General features: G+C 45.1%; 1 protein-coding gene across 1 annotated transcript in view; it reads right to left on the bottom strand.

Moving 5' to 3' along the window:
• Positions 1 to 5,391: 5,391 nt before the first annotated feature.
• Positions 5,392 to 27,638, bottom strand: part of LOC146007453 (NACHT, LRR and PYD domains-containing protein 12-like) — a 49,342-nt gene continuing 27,095 nt past the window's right edge. The window contains exons 3-12 of the mRNA XM_083145808.1: positions 25,524 to 27,201; positions 23,148 to 23,231; positions 22,057 to 22,227; positions 21,791 to 21,961; positions 16,699 to 16,869; positions 16,418 to 16,588; positions 9,450 to 9,620; positions 8,168 to 8,347; positions 7,386 to 7,473; positions 5,392 to 5,641 (exon numbers count right to left, since the gene is read on the bottom strand). Coding sequence (XP_083001934.1) covers positions 7,422 to 7,473; positions 8,168 to 8,347; positions 9,450 to 9,620; positions 16,418 to 16,588; positions 16,699 to 16,869; positions 21,791 to 21,961; positions 22,057 to 22,227; positions 23,148 to 23,231; positions 25,524 to 27,201 — 2,849 coding nt within the window. The 3' untranslated portion in view covers positions 5,392 to 5,641; positions 7,386 to 7,421. The remainder of the gene's footprint in view (positions 5,642 to 7,385; positions 7,474 to 8,167; positions 8,348 to 9,449; positions 9,621 to 16,417; positions 16,589 to 16,698; positions 16,870 to 21,790; positions 21,962 to 22,056; positions 22,228 to 23,147; positions 23,232 to 25,523; positions 27,202 to 27,638) is intronic.

Raw genomic sequence — 27,638 nt, 5'->3', positions numbered from 1 at the left:
TATTGCGGTATTTTTGGGGCTATCCTGCCTTCTTTTAAGCGGATTTCTACTGGAGCTACATTTGCCATTAGCCCAGCGTCCTGTCCATCTTTAGTCCAAAGGGAACCCGGTATTTGTGCTGTAATTTCAGCTACCCTAGATGGATTTGATTCTACAACAGTAGAACACAACATTAGCCTCTGAGGACTGTCCAGCATATCTTGCACTTCTTGTGTAAGATTTTTAGGAGTGTCCAGGAATACCCCATCGGGGGTGCAATAGATGACACATCCCATTTTGCATAGTAAATCTCTACCCAGAAGGTTAGTCGGGGCCGCTGCAGCCAACAGGAAAGAGTGTTTGGTATGCAAAGGCCCGATTGTAACCTCTGCTGGTTTCGTCAGTGGGTAATGTTGTATTTTTCCTGTTACCCCAATTGCCGCTACTGATTGGTTAGTGAAACCCAAGTGAAGAGGAGTGTTGAGAACAGATCTGGCCGCCCCTGTATCAACCAAAAAGGTTTGCCTTACTCCAGCTATATCAACCTTCACCTGAGGTTCTTCTCCAAGGTGTTGAGTTAATCTAACTGGCTGTAGGATACAGGTATGACCTGTTTCCTATTGTCTGACCTGCGTTGCCCTTAGCACAGTGTCAGCCATCAGATGGGGAGGAGGCATGTTGCGTGACCTGTCTGTCTCCTCCCATTGTCTAGGGGCTGGGTATCTCCGTGTCTCACCTCTGTGAGATTCCCATTCTCGCTTATGTGTTTGGTAACTCCTGGGGTTTCCTGCCCTACAATGAGCTGAGTAATGACCTTCCCTATTGCAGTTGTAACAGATAATTGGTTTTCTACCTGTGTCCCTGGTGTTTCGTGGTTGTTGGTATGCAGCTTTGTTTGGGGCATTAGTAAGGGCTTGGATGCTAACCATCATCAGTTTGTCAGTTTGCAGTTCCCTGTGCTTCTTGATGTTGCGGTCGTGGTCCACAGCAGATTCCCGTAGGGCATCCACTGTCATTCCACGCCAATTTGGAAAAGAAGTTTGGACTCTGGCTCTCAGGTTTTCCCTAAGCCCTTCCACCAGCACAGAGACAATCATCTCCCTCAGGTGGGGGTCGTCCTTAGGCTCGGAGACACCAGTGTACTTTGATACCTCCAGTAAGGCCTTTGTAAAATAATCAGCAGCAGTTTCGCCATCTTTCTGTTTGATGGTGAAAATCTTGCTATATTCTACTGCCGCAGGAAAATATACTCCCAACTGTAAGTTAATCAGGCGTATATTCTCCTGGTTGATCTCATCATTTATCTCCTTGTCCACTTTCAATCCACTATCCTGAATGAATTTCGGGATGTCAATGTGAGTGGGGAGACAGGCCCTCAACATGATTCTCCAATCCTTGTTGGTGGGCTCATCAGAGTTTCCTAGATCCCTTACAAATTTCCGGCACACTGCCAGATCTTTCCTTGGGTCAGGGAAATCTGTAATGATGGACCGCAGCTCTAACCGTGTCCATGGGTTTAGCATGGTCATCTTTCTGGTAGGTATCACACCCTCTCTGTCTGCCTTACCATAGGGAACCTCCAGTGTGCGTACAGGGTATGTTTGTACCACATTCGCATTACTGGGACCTGCTTGGGAGTCAATTGTGTCTGTGCTGTGTGGTGCATCATTACCTGAGTCCGATACTATGCTGTTGGCATCAGCCGTCTCCTCCTCCTGTGCTGGGGCCTCAACAGCGGGTTGAGCTTTTCCCTCAATCATATTAATTGCATGAGAGACGGCCAGTGCCAACAGCTGCTCGTTTTCCTCTCGGGTTTCCTTGTAAGGGGATAAGACAGGGTACAGGTTAGCAACGGATACATTATTACTTATTCCTTTCTTATGCGTCATTATCCCCTTCGGCACATATGGGGGTGGGGGAGCTGTTCCTATTGTGGCGGCGGTTGCATTTATATTGTGGCTGATTGCGTCAGGTATTGCCAAACCTCTGTTTCCCCATTGTTCCTGTCCTTCCTTCTGCCACAATTTAAGAATATTTATATGCTTCATTCTCTCCTTACGACTGGAGAGTAGGCATATTTCATCTTTTACTGCCGATAAGATTTCCGGATCGAAGCTACCAACACTGGGAAATTCTAACTTGCTGCCTTGTGTCATTTTTCTCCATTTATTTTGGTAAACAACTGCGAGTTCACCGTGCTTCTTGCACATAATAAAAGCAGCCGATCCTTTTGGCCGGCTTGCTTCCTCCCTAACATGCACGTTATCACAGCGTGACCCGTTATTACCCATAGTTACAGGAATAAACGTTCACAGCTTAATAGATATCGGTGGGTTATTACTTATCTGAGAGCTCCCCAAACACTCACTTCTACAGCTTCCTAGAACATCCCACAGTCAAGCAGGTGCGAAGGATACGAGGTATGATACTCAATCACCAAGTCTTTCAACTAGCAGCGAACTTCTAGCCAACTTGCTTGATGCGGCACAATTTTTCCAGGGTATAACAAACTTGTTTTCCTATACCCCCAAAAATCGGATTTCTAAAGTAGCTAATCGGAAACAAGTGCGTTCCGATGTATCTTCTTGTACCCTCCTAGCGGAATCAATTCCACTGAAGGGGCAGTTCCTATGGGCACGTCGTCACGTGAACCCTAACCTTGTCCTACTTGGACTGTCCTACACTGGACTACACTGCGCTTGAGTCGTGTCGTCACACACCCGTTCGCCTCAGTTATTTTTCACACTGGGCGCTGGTTACACCTTGGTCTTATGCATATATTTGAAATATTTCTGTACAGAAAATCTTCCCAAGTTGGTAGCTTTTCACTGGATACTTATGCAGGTATAAATCCCTTATAACACTCTATAGGAATCTATTAAAATAATGCTTGCGTTGCTTGTTAAAAAAAAAAATGAACAAAAAGAAAAAAAACTTATTTTCTTTTATTAATCACCGCCTCATTCGCAGTATATTGCTATACTGTTTAAATAAAGCTAGTGGTTAAATACTGTTCACCTTTGCGTTCCTATGTGTGCTGCATGTGCAGTACCAATGAACAGCCACGTGTGTACATGCACTGTTCACAGGCCGCCGATGAATCGGCCACCCACGTGTTCTATAGTGTATTTGCAAGGTTGCACTCGGGTTTCGCTATACGCAGTAATTGCGCTTAAATGTGGAATAAATCCCTTAACTCCGTCCGAAAGTTACGTATCAAGATGCGAAATAAATCCCGCACTTAATCCGTAAATCACGTACAAAGATGCGAAAATTTCCCGATATGGGCACGTGCGCGCGCACCTTGCGTAATACACAATAGACGCTTTACGTTACTGCAAAAGGTCCAGGACTTGTCGCCACGTGGCGTGGTCCCTGTTTTTGCGGTAACTAACAATAAACAATTATAGTTTTGCACAGAGGGGATCCTCTATGTACTATAATAAACACAGATTCCACGTGTGCGAACCTTATCGCACGTGGTACATATACTATAATAAACAAGCAGCCCAAGACACTATACCCCGTTAAACTACTTGTGGCAGGCAGAAGTACAGTCTACTAAACACTTAGGTATGATATGCTTTAACACACGTGGCTTTCACTTATTGTACTCCGGGTTCAGCGCTAGCACTTCCCGAACCCCGCACCGCCGCGGACTCGGCCTATCCAGCAATGGAAACAAAATAAATACTTCCACCCTTTTGCTGGTATAGGTCGAGTCGCACGCCTGGTACTGAGTTCTGGACTGTGGAGCGGACGGACGAGCCCTCAATTGTTAATGGTGATTAAAATATAACCAGAGTGACGATAAGTGAAAAGCGTTGGTTACGTAATAAGTCCGCAACCAACGTACCCTTTATACCTAACTACGTGCGAACAAAGCGTAGCGCAGCGTAGCGTACCTTTTATTGTATTATGTATACCAAGAACCAATACCTTATTCAGAGATTCCTTCGCAGTACTTTGTCTCTAATCTGCGAATATACCTTATCGGACTGTGTCCGCAATATACCTTATCGCTATTATGCGAATAAACAGACACGACCACTGAATAGGAATAAGGAGATTAGAACTCCGTAAAAGGTTTGTATTTAAGTCCCTAATGGACAAAAGGGGGTTACAGAAATAAGAATAAACAGGTATAACAGGTGATACAATATACTAACAATGAATACTAAACAGACTCTGCTAAGGGGAGAGAAAACAGATACAAGACACAATCAGCCAATCAATACAATAAGGATAAATACCGTTAATGCAACCGTTTACCCGTCTCATCAAATATGCGAAGCGCAGTCCGGTCAGAGCTCACTATCGTTCAGGAATGAACTATAGTCCGGTAGGAAGGTCCAGGGAAAGTAGATGTGCCGAAGAGAGTTTGGCTGCTCTGGGTCGCCTATCTTATAGGGTCAGAAGGGGGAGGTCAAAGGCCATTCTCATTGGTCAGAGATCATATGTCCGGTCCACTGTGATTGGAGGTTAGACGCTGTACCTGGTCTGACCAGGTGCAGGGGAGTGAACTTTAAGAGTCCTTTGTTTGGTGGTTTCGGCGTCAGCAAGGATAAGAACCGGTTTGAGCTAGTTTCCTTTGTTAACTACTTACAACAGAAACTGTCTCTGGAATATGGATTATGTCCATATCTCTCGGGCAATGTACATTGCGATATATTCGCAATGACCGGAATACTTCGCATAATGAGCTGAACGGAACGGTACTAAACACGATACAGATAGATGTATGCAGGGCTAACTAAGCTATGTGTGGCGTTCTAAACCTTTAACTATATTTTACTTAGGGTCAGTATGTATTTATGAATTTATGTGTGATAGTATGGCTACTCTTCTGGTCCACTTTGCCACGCATACTCGGGTATGGAAACTTTATTTGCGCAACTCTGCGAACCAAAATGGCGGCCATACTATCCTAAAATGGCGTGTGTGTAACTCGACTTCCATAAAAGATGGCCTCCTGGACTTCCCTGCCATTGGAGGATGGAGATGACCACAGGTGGCCAGCAAGCAACATACACTGGCAATTCCCTGGGCACCCCAGTGGGTGTAGGACCATTGATGAGGTGGCACCACCATAACGAGCTCCACAAGCGATAACAGACAGGCAGTGGGAGGCCAGGACCATAGGTGGCGATGTACGGGTGCACCAGGGAAACATGGGACTGTCCTCAGGGTTCCAGCAGCATCCAAGCCACACTCACCCAGAGGAATGAATGTTGGATCTAGAGAGATCTTACACAGGTATAGCTGCATTTGGAATGGTGTGCGAGTGCTGGTCGAGAGGGGTCGTCAGATATATAAATAGTGAGAACAAGTCTGGCCCGCAGACCGAAACAAACCTTTCCACATTCATCCAGATAAGCCCAACACCACAGGTAGCCTTTAGCAAACGACACGTTATGCCGAGTGAGATACTTTATTGGATACGCTTCATATACATTGGATTACAAGTAAGGCAACACAATGGGCTGAAATGTAAGGCACGTGCGCCACCATGACTGTGACCGCTTTCCCTGGGAGATCAAATGCTGGAGACCCGTCCGACGGGTGGCAAGTACATTAGCGCCTATAGGGTTTCCGTTATCCCCAGAGACACCGCTGATGCATTCCGTGGGGCGCACATGTCCAGGTCATACTGTTCTTGGATCTAAATATAAAAACATAAAAGGGGGAATTGAAAGGACTTGAGAACACATACAGGGTAATAAGTACTACAGATAAGTACTGCAATACATAGTCTGCTACAAGCAGAACCCCACTACTTTCTGTATATAGATCCACATCTTGGCAGTTGGGACACCCCTAAGACACAATAACTACTCACCACCCAAGTTTTCACCTTTTTGTTACCGCTCATCTTCTCATAACCCTTCTTGCCACAAGTCAGGCTTGTCCAAGCTAGGCCCATGTCCCAACAACCGCATTATCTAAAGGTGCCCACAGACGCTACAATTGTACTGTGCTCTGCGTTTTTGACTGTACAATGGTTCTATACAATTTTTCTTCCAGCTTGCTATAAGATGTGCACTTGGATGCATGTGATGAACCCATGTTTGTAATGTTAAATTTCAGATGTAGTCTAAAAAGTATGTGCAGCACGTACTTTTTTAAACATACAATATCGGGCTCCCGGGAACGCGCATCGCATCGCACAAGCCCATAAACACCATCCAATAATTGTACATAAGATGGAATTTGTGCTTAAAAAGTACAAAACGCATTCGATAATTGATGCGTCTGTGGGCACCTTAAGAACTTGACCTGTCTGCCAGAAGAAGGGAACTAGTTCTACCCCATCATCGTCATCAGTCTGATATTCTAACAGAAAGGACAGATAGAACTGCGCACCCAAACTGGAGTTAGAGAATACAATTTAATAATAAACAAATAAAATATACAGATAAAAATACAATAAAAAAAAAAAAAGAAAATAAAAAATAGGAAATATATATATATCAACTGGGAGAACAGGATATAGCAGCACTCGGGAATGTACAGTGGCTGCCATCAATAGTATATGTACTAGATATTACTAGCCTAGTAATATCTAGTACATATCTAGTACATATACTATTGATGGCAGCCACTGTACATTCCCGAGTGCTGCTATATCCTGTTCTCCCAGTTGATGGCGCTGGTTAGCCAGATGTACAACTTTGTCCGGAGTGGTTTTTCAGGCAAGCTGGTCGTGGTGGTTTTTAGGGTACCAGTCCTCTTAAATGTAATGCCAATAAGATATTCCTCTTACGCGTTTCCCGGCCTGTTCATAGTTGTCAGCGGCTTCTTCAGAGAGTATACAGTATGTATGGCAAAAAGCTATATATATTTCCTATTTTTTATTTTCTTGATTTTTTTTATTGTATTTTTATCTGTATATTTTATTTGTTTATTATTAAATTGTATTATCTAACTCCAGTTTGGGTGCGCAGTTCTATCTGTCCACTCTTTTTTGCCTCTGTCTGGGACCCTGAGCAATCCCAACTAGAACAGCAGCACCTAACAGTGAGCTAGGTCTGGCCGACCAATTACCATTGGCTCTAAACACCATCGACTTGGTGTAGCGCAGGACTTTTTTGTTTTTCTTGATAGTCTAACATATTACACACATATTCCTATATCCACACCCACCAGTAGGCAGAACAATCCTCTACAGCAGGCATTACCAACCACGGTCCTCAAGGCACAGCAACAGTGCAGGTTTTAGTGATAGCCAGGCTTCAGCATAGATGATTGAATCAAACTAGCTCAGGTACTAATTAAGTCACCTGTGCTCAAGCCTGGATATCACTAAAACCTGCACTGTTGGTGTGCCCTGAGGACCGTGGTTTGGAATGCCTGCTCTACAGATTAGTAAATACAACCTTATATTCACAATAAGCATCCAATATTACCTTTAAAAGCCAGGCCGTACAATCGCAGGAATGGGCTCACCATGACTGTCTCTTGTATCGAAGATTCACCGAGTATACGTCTAGCATACTAAAAGACACAGTAGTTCATGGAGTAGTGTACGGGGAATCATTAATACACAATGATATAAGGATCACAAGACACGGTGCAGTCTACAAGCACAGTGTGAAGGTTACCTTGTGGAAGATTTGTATTTTCTTGCTAGATGAAGGGGGAGATTTAGCATCATTTCATACCCCTTTCACCCTGAAGCCCCGGCTCCAACCACACCCTGGATAGGGAACACCAGTCAGAGCCTGGGCTTCGCTTAAGACACCACCACCTGGACCTGGCCGGTCAGACACGATGAATGTACTGTATTTGTTAAATTTATGTGATGGAGTTTTGTACTATGGGGTTGTTCTAGGTTGTCAAAGCCAAAGTTCTTACACCAGCAGCCAAGGTGTTCCCGGGAGTTCTAGATCACTCTATAGGAAGGACTATACAGTACCATAGGATCATTTCATAATTACATACATAGATACGGTAGTATCATATTCATAGTTCTGGATCCACCAATGGTTACGATGAACCAGTATCTGCAGCTAGTTGGGGATACCACATTAAAGGACAAAATTACAAGGGGTAGATCAAAGTCTGTGGTTGTCTAGGTGGGGCGCTTCGAGTCACATGACACCCCAGGGGTCAGCAATGTGCGCGGTATACAGAGACTGCGGCACAGCACCCATACACTACAGATACAAGACAGGCTACTTCTACTTACTTATCCTTGTACACGGTACAATACGGATGGTTCAGCCTTTCGCACAGAGCATCCACCTCAGAGCGCGGCTGCTCCACACCAACGTTCATGGTCACCTCCAGCTCGGTCAGAGATGTAATAGCATTGATAACGGAGAGGATATTATCGCAGGAGGTGCTGGTCAGGTCACAGAAACCGAATCTGTAACAGACAGACCCCATTTAGCTGCCATTTTCCAGGTAGTAGACACCCCCCCCCCCACCCCAACATACATATTACCTGTTTTATGGATTGTACCCATCTAAGCCCTCAGTATGTGCAAACACAAGTAGGCGACATGCTTGGAACTTAAGCAAGTGACATTAGAATAGGAATGGGTGTCGACCATCAATGATTCGAAATAAATCGATTGTTTAGGGCTGAATACTTTTGCCATCGATGGGGGAGAACCAGATTGCTTCCTTACATCGATGGCACAGCAGAAACATGGTTTATTTTTTTTTTTCAAAGTGCAGGGACACCGAGCATAGCTCCTCCCCCCGATAAACCCGGAAGCCCCGTCCCCACATTCTGATTGGCCTATTGGCCAGTCAGTCAAAGACAATGGACCATCGATAGCTAATTCTATTGATGTTGTCCATCACATAGTGTATAACTTCAATGACAGAATCGCCATCGCACCAATGGCCATCCCATCCCTACATTAGAAGGGGGAATCAAAGCTTCTAGAAAAAATAAAGTGATGTTGCCCATGGCAACCACCTTCTGGCCATGTTCTAGACTGCACTTGGTAACAAATAGCTATAACCAGATGGGTTGCTATGGGCGATGTGTCCAGTCTACATATAATAAATTCCCCATTATTACACATATGGTAGTCGGGATTCTGACCAACAGGGACTATTCTCCCTCGTGGGGTTCCTCAACCTTTTAACTGTTGACCATCTCATTGTCGACCTATTGCTTGTGTCAACCTTCAGTGGTTGACAATGCATGTTGACCTAATATGAGTCGACACAAATGACTCATACCCTGGACAGGATTGGGCAACCTGTGGCTCTCCAGCTGTTGTGAAAATACAAGTCCCAGCATGCCTTTCCAGTGTTTCCCTATTAGGGAATGCCGACACGGGGGCTGGGCACGCTGGGAAGTGTAGTTTACCAATACTTGTGCCCATCTCAGTCTGAGGGTGGTCACAGTGCCCCCTAAGCCACAGATCTAGAGGACCGGTTTGGCCACCCATTCAATAAAGCATTTATGATAAACATTGCACAGATTGATCATCTCTGATCCCACCTCTTACCTCACTACCTGCAGCTTACAGCTTGGGTCTTTGAGGGCCTGGCACAGAACCGTGACATCTGACTCTTTAAAAGTGTTTTCCTCCAGGCCCAAGTGGGTCAGAGAGCGGTTTTCAGTAATGATAGAGTGGAGGTAAACAAAGAATAAGGTGGACAGTTCGCAGCCGTTCAAACTGTGGAGACAGACCATGTGTTCATTCATTAGAAGTACCCCGAAGTTCACACCACCGATGCACTTAGGGCTCAAGACAGGCTGGTCTTGAAATCTACATTGTGGATTGCAACTTCAAATACAAAGTGTGGTGATGTCACAGCAGCTCAACTGACTGCAGTCTCCACTTTGTTCATTAGGAGACCACATTAGAGCACCCTTCTTAAATGCTGTATGAGCACCAGTTGAGTCCAATTATTAGATTTCAGTGGTCCTACTAAAAAAGTCTAACATACTCCTGTACGGAAACACTGCAGATGCTACCATCCTACAAGAAAGGCAGACGTGTACATGTAGTTACTGTTCCTCTCCTATACAATATGCCTGTGTAAAGCAAAACATCACAAGTCATCCCATAAAACTACAACAAGTTAAACAATCTGGTCCATGTACAGCTGTGCTCTGGTGCATCTCGCCAACAGGTTTGAAGACCCGTTTTCTGTAGTAACCTTCCAAGATGTCCTCTCCAATATTCCATGAGATTGGCCCCAATAGTCTATGAAGCCCGTTACCACAGTTTCACATCAGCTCATGCAGGTCACAGGCTGGACTCATTAGCACCTCGCACAAGTCGATCACCCCAGAACCCTACAGACTCTAGATTCCACAGGGATCGGTTTGTGGTGATGACAGCACGGAGATAGTCAAAGGCTGCCGAGGTCAGGTCGCAGTAGGAAAAGCTGTGGACCAAGCGGCATCCCAAGTGCCTTCAAAGGGGACTACATTCAGTTGTGAGGAACTGAATTAGGGGAGACCCAATAGTTCCTGTAGGTCTGAGGTTTCCCAAGCTCGGCTCTTAAGGCACTATACCAGTTCAGTTTTTACAAATATCCATGCTTGTGCACAGATGGCATAAGCCAACTGTTCTTATGCATGGACAGTATAACAGTTTACAGAGGCTGAGGGAGTGCTCTGAATGAATAAAGGTGTGTTCAAATTTAACTTTTAATAGTACAATTTTAAAATAAATACCAGACAGACGTATAGACAGACACACATAAGCAAATAGGTATGATGGTTAATGCATAGGTCTACTGATTTGAGGATACTTAGGCAGAACAAAGATCTGAAACACTACTTTAGCTGGCAAACAGGAGAGGAAATGAAAGTTTGTTTCAAAAACCAGTTTACACACGGTCTATATAAAAGAAACAGTGTCGGATGAGGGCAAGTTTTTTGGCTGGTTATTTGAGGTGAATGCAACAGGTTTGTACTGTTATTGTTCAACAATTCAGGATGCTAAGTACAATAAATTGTTAAATATTTGAGAGCGGTGTCCGTGGACTCAGTGACGCGAATTCACAGAGTCTCCCGCAGCTGCCAATCACAGACCGATGCAGACGCAGTGCCGCTGGGCGCACTGACAGGTATTCTCCGCCTCTGCCCCGGCTCTACTATCTTCTTATCTCTACTGCCGATTCTTTCACAGGCTCTGCCAACCTGTACACTTTATCTATCCGAAGCTTTTTCTCCCCCTCAGTGCCAGGCGACTGAATCAGGTGCCGCTCCTCCCCCACCACTGTAGTATCGCTACAAGTGGAGGACAGCAGCACAACTGTGGGTGCATTATAGCCATAATATATATCCCCTATCGCTTGGGCAACTATACCAGGTGCCGCTCATCCCCCACCACTGTAACACATTACAAGTGGAGGACAGCAGCACACCTGTGGGAGGAGATAAAATCACATCCATAAATTGGCCTGTCTGGGAACACTCATCCCTGAAATACCCAAAGAGATCACCCTGCACTGGAACTTATCTAATCAGGGGGCCCTTAGGACAAACAGGGACAGCAGTATCCCTTCCGTTGCCTCTCTAAAAAAAACTCTCTCCATTACACTTTAGCATGCTCACCCATAATACCTAGAAGAAGTGTGGATAACACAGAGAAGGGAAGGGTGACCTCTCTGACAACTGGTGCTAAATTTCCACCTTTACTACAGGTATATAAAGCTGGGCAGCAGCTGCTTCATAGAGGAGAGAGCTCCTCCCTCTTTTTTCCTCTATCCCTCAGACCCCATCAAATGACAGCAATCTCCCACAATACCTAAAAAGCCCACCTATATAGAGTGGCAGCTGGCAAATCCTGGGTGGCTCTGCCAAAACGGAAAGGTGACTTCCCGAAACTAATCAGGCAACCCGCCTATGCCAAAAAGGTATATAAAGTCGGTTTGAGTTTGTGTGTCAGGGATCTCTCTGGGAGACTTTCATCTCTACTTTATCTCTCTCCCACTTTATCTCTCACCTGCACATCTTTTTCTATTTCATTTTCCCTTCTCCCGTTTCTTCCCCCTCATCCTTTTTTCGTTCCAAATTTTTTACCTCTATGGGGAGAGACACCTTATTACCTATTTATCACAATTCTGCATATATACAACTGCGGCTTTTCGGCTGGCGTATGTACGAGAACCATTAACATTATATATATATTTTTGGCGTATTGTAAACGCCACTGTTAGAAATTATACTTCATAAATTTACACCCTTATTTTTCACGGGAAATTCTTCATATGTTATATTCCATTGTGTACGTTGCATAGGGTCACTCGGTGACACTACAGGGTGTTTTTGACAACCATGTTAGAAGAATATACGCTCTCAAATATTTAACGATTTATTGTACTTAGCATTCTGAAGCGTTAAACAATAACAGCACAAACCTGCTGCATTAACTTCAAATAACCAGCCAAAAAACTTGCCCACATCTGAAACGCTGTTTCTTTTATATAGACAGTGTGTAAACTGGTTTTTGAAACAAACTGCTTTAGATCTCCAACAGGAGAGGAAATGATAGTGTTCCAGATCTTTGTACGGCCTAAAGCTGAGTACACATCTATACAATCCCTGTTTTCTTGCGAGCGTTCGACCATACACGTGACCGACCACCCACAAACACCAGCCGATACGTGCGTACACACCTGTACAATTTTACTTGTGATGTCTGATCTACTCCCGTCCAAACAGTCGCAAGAAAAAGGTTCTACCACCGTACACATCTCCCGATTCAGGCTATTGACACGTCAGATATAAACAATATTATCATAATTTGGCTGGGTTAAGGGCATACCAAAACAAAGAGGCATGAGTGCGGAACCTAAACAAAAGCGATTTCTTTTACATCAGACGTTTGTTCGTTCCGTTTGTTTTCTATCACTCCCATCATGAGCTTGAGGAAAAGAAAGGTTTGTGCTTGCATTCTTGCTGCTATGGTCCACAACATTGCAGTCTATAAAAAAATAGAATATATTTTTTGGTACTTGTTTCCTAGCACGGCGCCTGCGATAAAGATTGTATCCATCGCGACCCGCAAAAATCGCATCGCATGCAACCAAATCGCATGCGATGGACGCAATTTTTACATTGGAATCAATGTTAAATGGCCCCCAGACCCCAATTTTTATTGTTTCCCAACCCTGATGGGTCAAATGCCCCCCCATTGTTAATGCAACCCCACGATCAACGTCAACCCGAAGCGTGGCGAGCGCAGCGAGCCCGCGTGGGGCGGCGGTTCGCGTCCTCCGACCTTTTCATACCCCCACTATCCACGTCGGCGTGGAGTTTATAGAGTGTGGCGAGCGCAGCGAGCCCCGGGAGGGGACTTGCATTACTTCACAGGTATTACGCGTCCCCTCACCGGGCTTGCTGCGCTCGCCACACTATATAAAATCAACTCCACGCCGACGTGGATAGTGGGGTATGAAAAAGTACCGCTGCGCTCGCCACGCTTCGGGTTGGCGTTGATCGTGGGGTGGCATTAACAATGGGGGGGGGGGGGGGGGGGCATTTGTCATGTCAAATACCCATAAAGGTGGGTATACAATGAAAAATCAGGTCCATTGGCCCATTTAACATTGTTCCCTATGTAAAATTGCGTCCATCGCATCGCTTGCCTTAACTTAAAGGCATGTGATGGACGCGATTTTTTAATTGTCGGGGAAAAGGCTAAAAATAGCCCTGAAATCGCGTCGGTCCCGTCCATCGCATACCTTAAGCATCGCATACCTTAAGCATCGCATACCTTAAGTTAAGGTATGCGATCACCTACGACAGGTGCCGTGCTAGGAAACAAGTACCTAATATATTTACACACACACACACACACACACACACACACAGATATCTTTAATATCTAGTTCTTATTGAAATTCTATAAAGAAAACAATGGGAATAAAGGTATACATATGTAAACGATTATTTCTTAAAATATACATGTTATGGCCGGAATATATAATGAGGGGAGAAGGGGAACGCTTCTTGTTTACATGCTGTGCTACAGGAGAGATCATGCAGCTAGTCAACACCCACATGGGCGTTCCAGCTTTGGGAGTATATTCGCAAGAACGGCAATCATATCGATAAAACGTGCGTACATACTGCATTTCTGTTCCGATATGGGCCCAGCCAGTCGGATGAATATTAAACAGCACTAAACCTTAGACCGACCGAGTATGGACGGACAAGACCGTTTATCGATCATACAGAGGGTATCGGGACAGCGTACACACCTATACAATCGATAATCAAAAGAACGGCCCGACGATTGTATGTATGTGTACCCAGCTTAAGTATCCTCAATAATCTAAGCAGTATACCTATGCACTAACCATCATACCAATTTGCTTATGTGTGTCGATGTCTGTACATCTGTCTAGTATTTATTTTAAAATTTTACTATTAAAAGTTAAATTTGAACACCCCTTTATTCATTCAGAGCACTCTCTCAGCCTCTGTAAACTGTTACACTGTCCATGCATAAGAACAGTTGGCTTACACCATCTGTGCACAAGCATGGATATTTTTAAAACCTGAACTGGTATAGTGCCTCAGGACACTTGCAGAGGTGCCTTGGGTTGGTGGACCAGGATCAAGTCATATTATTTGTGGTCAATGTACCAGGCAAAACCAGTGCTGGTGGCTGCCAATCATAATATATGTGCACAAACAGGAGCAAATCCTGTCCCTCACCACATAACTGACATATAAACACAATTCACTTCATTTAATATTTTTTTTTCTGAATTTCTTGATAAGAAGCATTTGGCCTAGGGGTGCCTTGAAAATATTTTGATGCTCTAGGGTGCCGTGATTCAAAAAAGTTTGGGAACCACTACCTTAACACATTACATACAGTAATGCTGCTTTCAGACCGCATAACTGGCTTTGACCCTGTATTTGAAAAAGTTTCCAAAAATGGGTCTGCCTGGTAAAACCCCTTACACACCGCATCTCTTTAACGGTATATTACCGTTTAAATGCCGTTTTTTTGCATACCTGGCCGACCCATTTTTTTAAAGTTTTCAAATACAGGGTCAAAGCCAGTGGTCTAAGCACTGTCCCCCCGGCCTACCCATTGCCCGATGCACCCCATATACCTGCTTCCCGGGCTGGGGGGTGCTCGCGCTGACACTGCTAGTGCTGTCGGGTGGGAGTGCAAACACCGCTGCCAGGTGGGTGGGAGGGCGGACGCTGCTGGAGGGACGGCACAACAGTGGTCTAACCCCCCCCCCCCCTTCTCCTACCTGGGCAGTGCAGCGCAGGAAAGGGAATGATCATGCTGGGGGCAGGGGATACTAGTACTACTAATTCCCATCCGCTTTAGGGACCCTCCACTGACCTAACATACACTGCAGGAACCCCCACTGCGATCATTCCCTTCCTGCGCTGCCCAAGTTGGGGGGGGGGCAATAGTGGTCCGCTCATTAGATATGCACAGAGCGGACCACCGGTTTTTTAGTGCGGTCTGAAAGGGGCATAAGAGGCTCTTTTGGAGGTGACCTTTCGCTTTGTTCCACTAATTCTTGTAAATTGTCAAAAATCACAATAAATTAATATTTAAGATTACATTCATGTAATGTTTTCTCAAAGAGTGCCCCCCCCCCCAAAAAAAAGGAGTATTTTTCCAGTTTTCCCTCAAATACTCCATTTACTCTCTAGGGCGCATCTCCACACATCTTAATTAGGGAGACTTGCTGTCATTTTCTCTCCCTTTATATACAAAAAATATTTGTGGATACCTTACAATTACCTACTTATATATTTGATATAAACCTGTGCACTGGTTTACTTCCCCGCTCCCCATTTCCCCCAAACAGAATGTGACTTATGCCTGGACAGCCTGAACACCTAGGGTACCTTGAGGACAGAGATTGCAAAATCCTGCTCTTGGAGATCCAGGATCCAGAAAATGGCTACACATTGTATTTTGTACTGTGCGTGAAACAAACACTCTGGTATCCCAGTAACTAACATAAGGAGCAGGAAGGGTGGGAGCATTTCCCGGTGGGTTGGTTCAGATTTGGCCGCTTTCCCCCCTGGGCCTGGCTGTGCTGTCCACAGTAAGTATGGCCGCGGCTTTGACCAGTTTGAAGATGGATGCGGCCGCCCGCTGGTCACCCTTGGTTGACGTCATCATGTCACCTGAGAGTGCTTCAGCATGGCGGTGCGGTGAGCATGGCACAGAAGACAGGCAAGCGGCAGTAGTACACAAGCACCCCCCCCCCCCTTACCGGGTCAGTAGTATCTCCATTCCATCCCGGTCAGTAGTGTTACTACCACCCCCCCCCCCCCAGTCACTTCAATATTTTTCCCAGGCTGGATTTAGTTACCAATCCGCCCCTAGGATCAGGTATTGAGATGACTATATAATACTCAGTTATTAATACTCGTAGAGGACCTACATATATATGACCAAGCCAAACTCTTCAAACTTTGAATCCCCTGTAAAAAAGCAGGGACTACATAAGCTGGACATCTTACATGAGCTCCTGCAGGGTACAGGCCGGATCCAGGAGTCCTTCGCACAAACATTTAATACCGTCGTCTTGTAGGTTATTGTACGTCAGTTCCAGCGCAGTCAGGGATCGGTTTGTGAGCAGCACGGCGCGAAGATCCTCACAGCAGGAGGAGGTGAAATTGCAGTCACGTAACCTGCAGAGAGATGATGTCATGTGATCCAACGCGTTTCGTTTCCATCCTTCACTAATACTCCGATGAATTTAAGGAACCGAGAAAACGCATTATATCACATGCACAATTACCTGAGCTCTTTCAGGGCGCAGCCTGGGTGTAGGAGTCCTTCGCAGAGACTCTTTAAGCCAAAGTCCTCAAGATCATTATCCCTTATGTACAGAATGGTGAGTGAGCGGTTAGTAAGGAGAGCCAAGCGCAGATACTCACAGCAGATTGGGGTCAGACCAGAGTAATCTATCCTGTGGGTAGAAGATACAGTAGATCACACATTTCAACTGCAAAATCGTGACAGGGCATGCTGGGAAATATAACAACGAACAAGTCCCCCAGTCTGGTGTGATTGATTGACCAAGTCCTACGAGTGCCCCCACTCCGGAATAACATACATATATATCATATATAATAGCCCAGAACTGTCAATCTGTGAGCGTGTGTATAATGCTGGGCGGAGTCACTATGCCCTAAACCAGGGGTTCCCAATCTTTTTTGAATCATGGCACCCTAGAGTATCAGAATTTTTCCAGGGCACCCCTTCAGCCCCAAAAAAGGATAAAAATAAATATAAAATGAAGTAGATTGTGTTTATAGGTGATTCTTAGGTTCCATTACGTGATAAAGGGTAGGATTTGATTCTGTTTGTACACATACTTTATGATTGGCAACAACCATCACTGGTTTTGTCCATAAATAATTTGAATTGGTCCTGGACCACCAACCCGGGGCACCCCTGCAAGTGTCCCAAGGCACCCCAGGGAGCCACGGCACACAGTTTGGGAACCACTGCCCTACACAGTGACAGTTCTGGAGTGAGAGCAGTAAGGGCAGAGACATGTGTATGGATGCTGAGTGCAGATAGCTAGCAGCTGCCAGTCGCAGGCTGCTGCTGCAAACCTGTGTACATAGCAAGCGCGCAGTGATTGCCTTCCCACGTCCGTAGTACTGCTACAGCTGGCTGGCCATCCGTAGAACTAGAGATGGGCAAAATGGGCCACCAAAAAGAGCTGGGACCCAGTCAGAGGCGTACCTAGATATTTGTAGGCCCCATAGCAAAAGATTGTAAGGGCCCCCCTATTTAACTGATGGTGATAAATGTATGTAAAACATATTACTAAGACCGCAAACAAGGGCCCCCTTTACCTCTGGGCCCCATAGCAGCTGCACCCCTTGCACTTATGGTAGTTACGCCCTTGGACCCAGCGCTCAATCCGTAAAAAGATCCGGATCTTTTAGATGGATCATCGAGTCACTTTGAGAAAAAATTATGTATTTATGGTTTGAGTGTACTAAGTATCTGTTCGTTTTATTTACATTTCACCTGATTCTAGTAATGTAAAGCCAATGTCATACCTTCATCTCACAGGTAACTTATTTTCACTTATTTTATCCTGACACTTTTTTTTTAAATACTACCGAATTATTTTTGAACAGAAAAGGGCAGATCATGGAGTCAATACTGTTCAAGTTGCTGGGAATTCTTGAAAGGGCAATTTGATAATAACGAAGCATAACGTTAATCAACATATTTCTTACACTTTTTTTTTTTTAAACTGTGAGCTGAACATCCACGGCAACCATCGATGGCGTCTGCACCGATTGCCATCTTTTTGCCAGCAGCATATATTGTGCGGGAGGCGCTTGCCTGCCTCCCGGCAGACCTTCTTGGCAGAGCAGGACGCCGCCCCCCTCCGTCTCCCGGCACACGTCCTGCCCAACAGTGCCTCTTGCCCCAGGGACCCGGCCAACCCTGCCACAACCATCATTAAGTATGTGCCCAGCATCAGCTGTACGGAGCCATACTAACCACCGCCCGCTGATTAATCCATCCATGCAGCCCAGTGGGGTCTGCTGCCCGGGAACATGGCAGCAGTGACTATGTAAGAATAAAGGACAACAATCAGCCACCCCTGCCACCTGCAATAACACCACCCCTGGGCGCTCCCATGCAGTGCCTCGCAAGAGGGCAGCCAGTTCTGGCACACCCTGCTAATGGCTGTGTAGTAAGTGTGCTCGCAGATCAGATGGCCAGAACTGGCTGGCCTCCCTGCAGACCTTTGGCCCCAAGCTGAGCATGGCTATGGCCCGGGAAGGACCCCAGCTACACCCAACTGCGGCACCTGGGGGGCACCTACACCCACCAGGCACACAAGCTTCTCTGTGCAGAGCCAGTGACCTGCAAAGCAGGTATCTACTCCGCTACACCTGCACTACCCTTGCACATGCCCCTACCCTACCCACCACACCATCCCCACCAACAGCACCCCTGGACATATTTCTGCACCTCAAGCAACACTGCAACCACACCTCCCCCACCTGCAGCACACTCACACATGCCTCGCGCCCAACCCGTACCATAGCCAAACACAACTACAGTACCCCCGCCACCCCTGCACACACCGGCTACACAGCTGCTCCTCTTGCACCCGACCCTTACCCACCCACACCAATGCCACACCCACCCACCACCTACCACTAAACCACATGCAGCAGCCCCACATCCACCTGTCAAACACCACACTTGCCCCTCCAACACAGCACAACGGGCTCTCCCCAATCCACAGCACACCCAGACCCGTCACCAACCCATATTTCACACAATAAAGGCTAAGCACCTTACGACAGTGTGAAGAGCGCGATGAATCACATTATATATAGTTATAATGAATAGACAGGATTATGAGAACGAAGCTTTGAGGCTTCTGGGAGATGAGAAGTCATACTCTAAATTACAAAAAGATCCAACATTAGACTATCTCGAAGAACTGAGACCTTTACTAGTACAGGCATTACATAAAGGAGTAATTACCAAAGATGAGTAACAGTTCCTGATAAAGAATTTTCCAGTGATCCCAATTTTCTACTTCTTACCAAAGATACACAAAAGATTACAGAATCCACCGGGCCGCTCAATAGTGGCAGGGATTAACTCCTTGATGGCAAACTTATCAGAATACGTGGAAGTATTCCTAAAGAAATATGTACCAGGTCTAAAATCATATGTCAGGGACACCACAGCTGTTCTCCAGATCCTGAAAAACATCAAATGGGAGGAGCAGTATTTATGGGCAACAGTGGACGTACAGTCTCTTTATACCTCAATTGATCATAAAAAGGGGATCAACTCTTGTAGAGAGTTTTTAGATGATGGCGAAGACCTGGACACTCCTCATAAAGAATTCATCTGCACTTTAATAACATTTATTTTAAGTCACAACTATTTTAAATTTTTAGAGCAATTTTATAATAAAGTGTGTGGGACAGCGATGGGTACACCCAGCTTCGCCAACTTACACATGGGAAGCTGGGAACAGAAAAACATCTACAACAACCCATTCCTTTACAAAATTGTCTTGTATATTAGATACATAGACGACATTTTAATAATTTGGAACGGATCGGAGGATTTTAAAGATTTTATGCTGAGGATTGAAGTGAACGAGTATAACCTGTCATTTACATACCAAACGAATAGAGAAGAATTAGAGTATTTAGATCTGGTCTTGATGAAGGAGGAAGACAAGGTCGTCACCAAAAATTATATAAAAAAGGTTGATGCTAACTCATACGTTCATTTCCAAAGCAACCACAAGAAGCAGAGGAAAACAAATACTCCATTATCACAGTTTACCAGAATTAAAAGGAATTGTACGGATACAGTTGACTGAGGAACAATTAAAGATTTAGAAGGATAGATTCTTGGAGAGAGGATACCCAGAGGAAGTAATGGACCAAGCTCTTGAGAAGACCAGGAGTTCTAATAGAGAAGATCTATTGCAAAGAAAAAACTAATAGAAAGGATGGATTGAATTTTACCACCACATAATACACATGGAAGGTTCATCAGGGAGGTACTGATAAAGCATTGGAATGTCCTACAGCTTGACCCAATTCTGAATAAAATACTACCATCACAACCAGCTGTGGTTTTTAAAAAAGCACGTAGCTTAAAAAGATAAATTGGCGCCCAGCATGCTACCGAAAAGGAAAAATCGGCAAGGCACAATCCTTGGGATCAAGCCAAAGGCTTTTTTAAACGTAACAAGTGCAATATTTGCACATCCAAATCAAAAAAGTTTTTTAAGTTCAGATGGGTCAAAATCTTCTTCTAGATATCGAATGATTGATCATATTGGCCAATCGGCACGAGGTGGTGACAGGAATGCAGCTCTATTAGCAGCCAGGTGGATACATCGATTAAATGTATTGTTTCCAAAAGGCTTAAATGAGATCATGCCATTATCATGTTTTTCCTGAGCTATAGCCGGCCACAGTGGTTACGTGTATTAGAACTTCAGTAGACTAACTTTCTAAGGTCCTGTGAGCAACTTGATGTTTTAGGTGTATATTTGTATGCATTATTGTGGGCTCTGAATTATGCGGACTAGTCATCTAGTTACTGTACTTCGCTGTAACTCAGTTTACAGTATTAGCATTTTTGAATATGCTTCAGTTTTTGGAAAATTTCGCAGCATACATAGTTATATATTCATTATGTTTTATGTACTTTGTCTCGCTGTTTATTTTTGCACATTATATGTAGGTTTGTTAATTTTGTTATGTTTCCATAGTAACTGGAGTGTCACACCAAGTGCCGGGATCTGGAAACGCATGACAGCTGTTGCCGAGCGCGTTGATGTCAGCGTGTCACAGCGAATGCGTCGTGACGCGACGGTCCAGCGACGCACGTTGATCGGCGGCCCGGGATAATGTCACTCCAGCACTACCTCTGGGGTATAAGGTGAGCATAATTTTATATGCGATTTGTATCCTGATGATATTTCCGTGTTGGAAATGAAACGTTGATAAGACAAACTGTCTGCCTAATGTCATTATTTGGGAGGATCTGAGTGCCGTTACACGATTGTATATGGTGTCTGGACTTCATTGTTTGGACGGCAGGGCACCGGAACTGAGTTGACCAGGCTTTGAAGAGTGCCAGCTCCATTTGTGTGTGTATGTGTGTGTGTGTGTGTGTGTGTATGTGTGTGTGTATGTATGTGTGTGTGTATGTATGTGTGTGTGTATGTATGTGTGTGTATGTAAAAAAAAATCATCATGGTCAGTGTAGAGATGAATGTCGATCTAATAAACAAGCCTTCTCTCAGACGTCCATACCCCTCGGTATTATGCAGGTCGGTGTACAAGTTGCTGCGGAACGCTCACCTTAGCTCCTGCAGGGTGCAGCCCGGATCCTTCAGCCCCTCACACAATGCCTCGACTCCATCATCCCCCAGCTTATTTAGCGCCATTTCCAGTTTGCGGAGGGAACGGTTTGCTTTAATAGTGGTGCCAAGCCCTGCCCAGCTGAACGGAGAAAGGTCGCAATAATAGAACCTACAGAGATAACGGGTCTGGGTAACAGAACAGAACCAGGTACTGGCCAGCGCCGTTTATACACCCCGCAGTAATGCGTACGGTAGGATACTTACGTCAGCTCCTGCACGGTACAGCCCGGGTGTCTCAGTCCATCATAGATCATTTTTAACTCTGCATCCAGCAGCTGCTGATGGCCTAGGTTGAGCTTGGTGATGGTTCGGTTGGTATAGAGAGAGGCACCAAGATCCTTATAGAAGGATGGTGCCAAAACACACTCCCGCAACCTACAGGGAGAGACCAGGTGGAATAGGTTTAGACCTAGCCTAAGGCAGCGGTTCCCAACTGTGTGCTGTGGCAACCTGGGGTGCATAAAGACCCTTGCAGTGGTGACCCAGGACCAATGCAAATTATTTATGGATATTTTTATAGGCAAAACCAGTGCTGGTGGCTGCCAATCGTGCACTATGCGGACAAACAGAAGTAATTCCTGACCCTCACCACATAATTAAACCTAATGCTGCCCATACACTAGGATGATATTGCATACAATCCTTCAATTTCGACTGCATCTGTGATAAATCGAAAGATTGTAATATTATTTGTAAAAAATATTATGTGCTGCACATAATATATATCGAATTGTTTGAGTTATCGGATGTGGTTTTTAATGCGATCAGCAGCCTGGTACGCTGGTGGCGGCGGAGCACAGCGCTGTGCAGGAGGACTGGCAGTGGCAGAAAATAAAAAAAATAATTACACTGGCCAGCCCTCTGATTGGCTGAGAGCTATCAGCCAATCAGATGCCTCACATTCAGGCGGCTGTTGATTGGTTGAAAGAGCTCTCTTGGCCAATCAGAGGGCTGTCCAGAGTTTTAAATGACTTTTTAAAATTCTTCTGCCACCGCTGAGCCCCGCCCTCCACTCCTCTCCCAGCACCCGATGTGGCATCGTAGAGGGCATGTGACATTGGGTGCTGGAAAAACAAAAAAGAAAATTCTGATACACTAAGGAACCATGGTTTGAAAAAAAACTTTGGGAACCACTAGTCTAAGGTAGGATAGTCATTAAGAAAACGCACACAGACACTCTGGCGTCCAGCACTGTATCTAAAGACCTCAGTGGTGTTACCGCCATCTAGTGGTGAGAAAGAAGAACTGCAGTGTTTCCATGTTAGATGCGCTGCATATACACATCAGAGACTTACTCCAACTCCTGGATGTTACTGTCAGGATTACTCAGCCAGGAAGCCTGCTGTTCTCCTTCCTCAGGAAACCCGCATCTTCCAAAGCTTAAAGACATAATAAAGACTGGTTAATATACAGAGTTTAATGCTAGCTGCAGATATAGGGTGGGTTGCACTAACATCCGCACTCCCACTTCGCCACACATCGCCGGCTACCGCAGAGATAATTATTGCGTATGTCCTAACATATGCGATCATTTTTGCATTAATTGCGTTAAGATCAATCCTTTGCGATGTGGCCAGCGATGTGCAGCGGGTCCCGGTGGCTTCCCCTCCCTCCCTTACCCGGCTGGATGCTGCTGCTGTGGGCTGGCTCTCCTCCTTGCACCTGGAAGAGGATTAACAGTGCCGGGAGGAGGAGGTCACTGGTCTGGGCAGCACAGCGCTGCACGGACACAGGTGAGGGGGTGGGGGTCCGTGCGGGGTGGTAATAAGAAGCACATAGCAACTGAATTCCCACCTTGTGTCTCATTCAAATATGGAGACCAGCAAAACTGGAATCTTTAATGCCTACATCTTGCTTTTACTCTATCTAATATTGCAATAAGCTGGTGTCACGCTGTGTACTTATAATAGAAACTAGTTCAAAGCCCAGAATGTCATAACAGTAATGGCAGTAATGGCACGCACTACACATGAATCCCCCCCCCCTTAGGGGCCAGGAGGAGCAGTAGCCTTTTAATATATGTAGGATATTAAACAACTGAATGGGTTGCAGTCTTGCGTGTAGGTGTGGGACTGGAATATTTCAGCCACTGTAAAGCATACGTACCAGGGGATATGGGTTCTTCATGTAATAGAAGTTTATTAGTAACAGCGCCACATCCAAACTGATCTTGCTACACCTCTATATACTCTACTTGTGCTTAGAAAGGAAAGCTGGAAATTAGGTGCAATTTTTTACCTCGACGAAATATTTAATTATCTGTTTAAGTAGACCAATCACAAACGGATAGAATATTACTTCTGCCCAACTTTTAGTTTAATGGATTGTGTTTACGGATTGCTTTAGTAAATGTAACCCTCAGAATTGCCACCTCGTTACATTGTGGCTTATAAATAACTGAAATGTTGTGATGAGTAAGATCGAATACTCATCACACACTGGAGCGATGTGGAATAATTTGGCATCGGAACAATTCCCTGTTAGCGGGGATGGGCCGGTACATACTGGCACGGTGTTAATGAAGGATTATTTCATTAGCATGCATTCGCTAGTGATATCTTAGTTCAATCATTACATCATCGCATGCGACGGATGAACCGATTTCGCCGGTACACAATTGAGTGATGCAGGTGATATGCTGGTATGATCTACCTGACGGCATAATACTCAGTCTGTAGCCAGCTTAGGGTCGGGATCTCACCGTCCTAACGGACCACCTAGCTGGTGCACAGGTGTAGTCATTGCCAACTGACACATGGTTTCAGTGTTATCTGTAATATACGACTAATTTAAATGAACAGAATACACAGCAGACGCACGTTTCGCTGCACAGAGTTGCTTTTTCAATGAGAATATGTATCTCAAACAGAAAGCTCCTGCCAGAGCGAAACACGTTAGTGAACAATATTTTGGGACCATTGGATGCACGGTACCCTCTTTGTAGGGCATATTCCAGCCAGGTAATTGTACCTCTGATAAAAACAGTGCTCAAATGATAAATTAATGTGTGACAAATCCAAGAATATTCCTTGAACTAAACCAGTTCAAGGATCACACTACATTTTTAATATAAATGACCCAAATATTTGTGCCACCCAATTTTAAAAAGTCTTTAATAAAAGTTATGTATTAAATTACTCAATTAAATCATTAACAAAAGGTGCGCCCAAAAAGCGTTTTTTTCTTTCTTTGTCAGTCTTTTTTTCTGACAAAACCCCAGTGTATAACAAATTCTACTTATTCACAGGTCCCGCCTACCTCCATGCTATGTGTATTTTAACTTATATGGAACATACAAACATGAATAGAACATTGCATTCAACATTGTAACTGCAATTCATGTAAATGAACATAACACACAGACGTACGTTTCGCTACACAGAGTAACTTTATAAATGCTAAGAAAAAAAAAAAACCTCTCCTTTCTTGTGTTTCCAACACCACAATTAATGCACCCATATCATAGATACAGCAAGGAACCCATCCAAAACAGAATTATAGAATACTAGCTTAAAATTAAAAGCAAATCTGTTTCAAGAAGCCCAAGCAAACCCGCCCCCCACCATTCCAAAATGCTTAATAAATATTTGATTGCCTTTTGTTAGGTTAGCACAAACACTTATACCCAGTTATAAGTTGTAGTATAGAGTAAGATGGGAGTAGACACTTACGATAGTTTTGGAGATCGGTGAAACAATGGAGACAGCACGTCCAGGTCAGCGGGACGCAGCAAATAGTTCTCTATAGCGAGAGACAGAGAAACCTCTATATTTACCAGGCTATAGAATAGCTCTCTTGTGCATACGTTTTCCATAGCGCCAGAATATGAACCAGGAATAAAGATCAAGTTCACATGGTGAAATGCTCGCCCTCTGAAGGCCTCATCCTGCATCTCAAAGATGCAGTAAAGGGCATCGCTGTAGACCCTAATGCGGTTCCTCGAATCCAGAGAAGAGATCCACTTCTTAACAAAAGGCTTGGCCTTCAGCGTAACACCACATCCAATACAGTTGGCAAACTCTGGCAGTTGCTTCTCATTGAGCAGACCACAGAGGAACCTCACGGTCAGTGTTAGGTGTGGGTGATCTGCAGACTGATCCGATAGAGATGATCCTTTACAGACCTTGGGGAGTAAGGAGTCTTCCCCAGGCTTGGTCTCCCCACCAAGCACATAATGTAGAGCAGCAAAGAACTCCTGTAGACTCAGGTGACCGAAGCTGTAGCAGATGTTCCCTGTGTCCTGATGGAACACATTCTGGTTCAGAAACACAGATTCCACTTCTGACAGAGCAAGTCCATGTCTCACAAGGTCAGAATCCTCGAAAAGGGAGTTCTGACTCAGGACTCCCTCATTGGCCAGAGCACAAAGCTTCTTAATACAGGTGTTGACAGTCTGCTTACCACCATCCTGCCTTATGACATTCTTCAGGTACAGAAGATAAATAGAGGTGGCCGTTTTACAGTGAGCCAGAGAATCAGTTCTTCCTCCCTGTTTCAGTATGGTGCACACCATCTGGGACAACAGAGGGATGGAACATAGTGCACCCAGAGCTTCGTTTCCTCTTATTATGTCAAGAACCTGGTCAGCTACTTCCGGGTTAGAGAGGAAGTTGCCAACACATTCCTGAAGTTCTCCACCAGTAAGTCCTAGAATCTCCACTGAACATGGCGACTGGACATTATCCTGCAGTTTCTCCAGGAAAAGCCTTCTGGTGGTTATCAGAAGCGACAGGTCACTCAACACTTGCTTATGGAATAGAGCCCTCAGGAGGACATCTTTGTGGGTCTCCTGGAACGGGTCTTTGTACTCTTCATGGTTTTTCTCTAGGGACCATTTCAGCTCCTCAAAGCCGTCGATGATCAATAATATTTTTCCTGGATCACTAAAAATAGATCTGACCACAGAGTCTGAACACTGCGCATAGCAGGCTTTAGCCAAGAGCCCAGCCAGGTTTATATTACCAGTGATACGGTTCATATCTCTGCAGCTCATATAAAATACAAAATCAAATCTGTCCTTGTACAGACTTCCAGAGGCCCAGTCCAGGGTCATCCTCTGGGAGGTCACAGTCTTCCCAATCCCAGCATTCCCTTGCAGTACCACAGTTTTGGGGACATAACCGATGTGATCCGGTACGTACAGAGCCTGGACAGTGGATGGGGAATATGTGCCTGGGGACTTGCTGACCTCCACTGGCTTGAAGACGCCAAAACTTTCCTCCCCTCCCCATAGAACACGTAGTCTGGGGTACCGCCTCTCCAGGCCTGTAGCCTTGGCTGATAGGAAGTGCCTCTCTTCAATGTGCCGGTAGCCCTCTTTCAGAGACATCACATACTGTAGTTTCCAGTCTGTAGATAAGAGGAGAACATAAAACAAGGCTTCACCAGTTTCCTTTCAACCTAAAGTTAATTTAGACTAAGGGCAGTATTCAATGACATTAATCGCATGTGCAGCGAATCCTGTTTAGGATTCGCTGCACTGTCGCCATGTTGCGGAGGGCTGGAGCCTTCGCTGCCAGCCCTAGCTGTCACAGTATTCAATGCCGCAGCCCTCACTGCCCCTGATGGCAAATCTTAACCCCTGCGAGCCGGGGGATGGTGGCAGGCAGGGAGATGGAAGTCTCCCTGCCTGCCCCAGAATGTATGTGGGGGGGAGGAGGGATCCTCGGGACCCAGGCAGCACAAGCTGCCCCCCAGGAGAGCTAGCAGGGGACCGGGTAGGAGCAGTGAATATATGAATATGTAATGAGCGGCTCTCGGCTGTTATGTGTAAAAAAAATAATAAT

Source organism: Crinia signifera, chromosome 6 (assembly GCF_055691185.1).
Source record: "Crinia signifera chromosome 6, ASM5569118v1, whole genome shotgun sequence".
In the NCBI taxonomy this organism is placed as follows: domain Eukaryota; kingdom Metazoa; phylum Chordata; class Amphibia; order Anura; family Myobatrachidae; genus Crinia; species Crinia signifera.
Note: the sequence above shows the minus strand (reverse complement) of the source record. Positions and strands in the feature narration are given on the sequence as shown.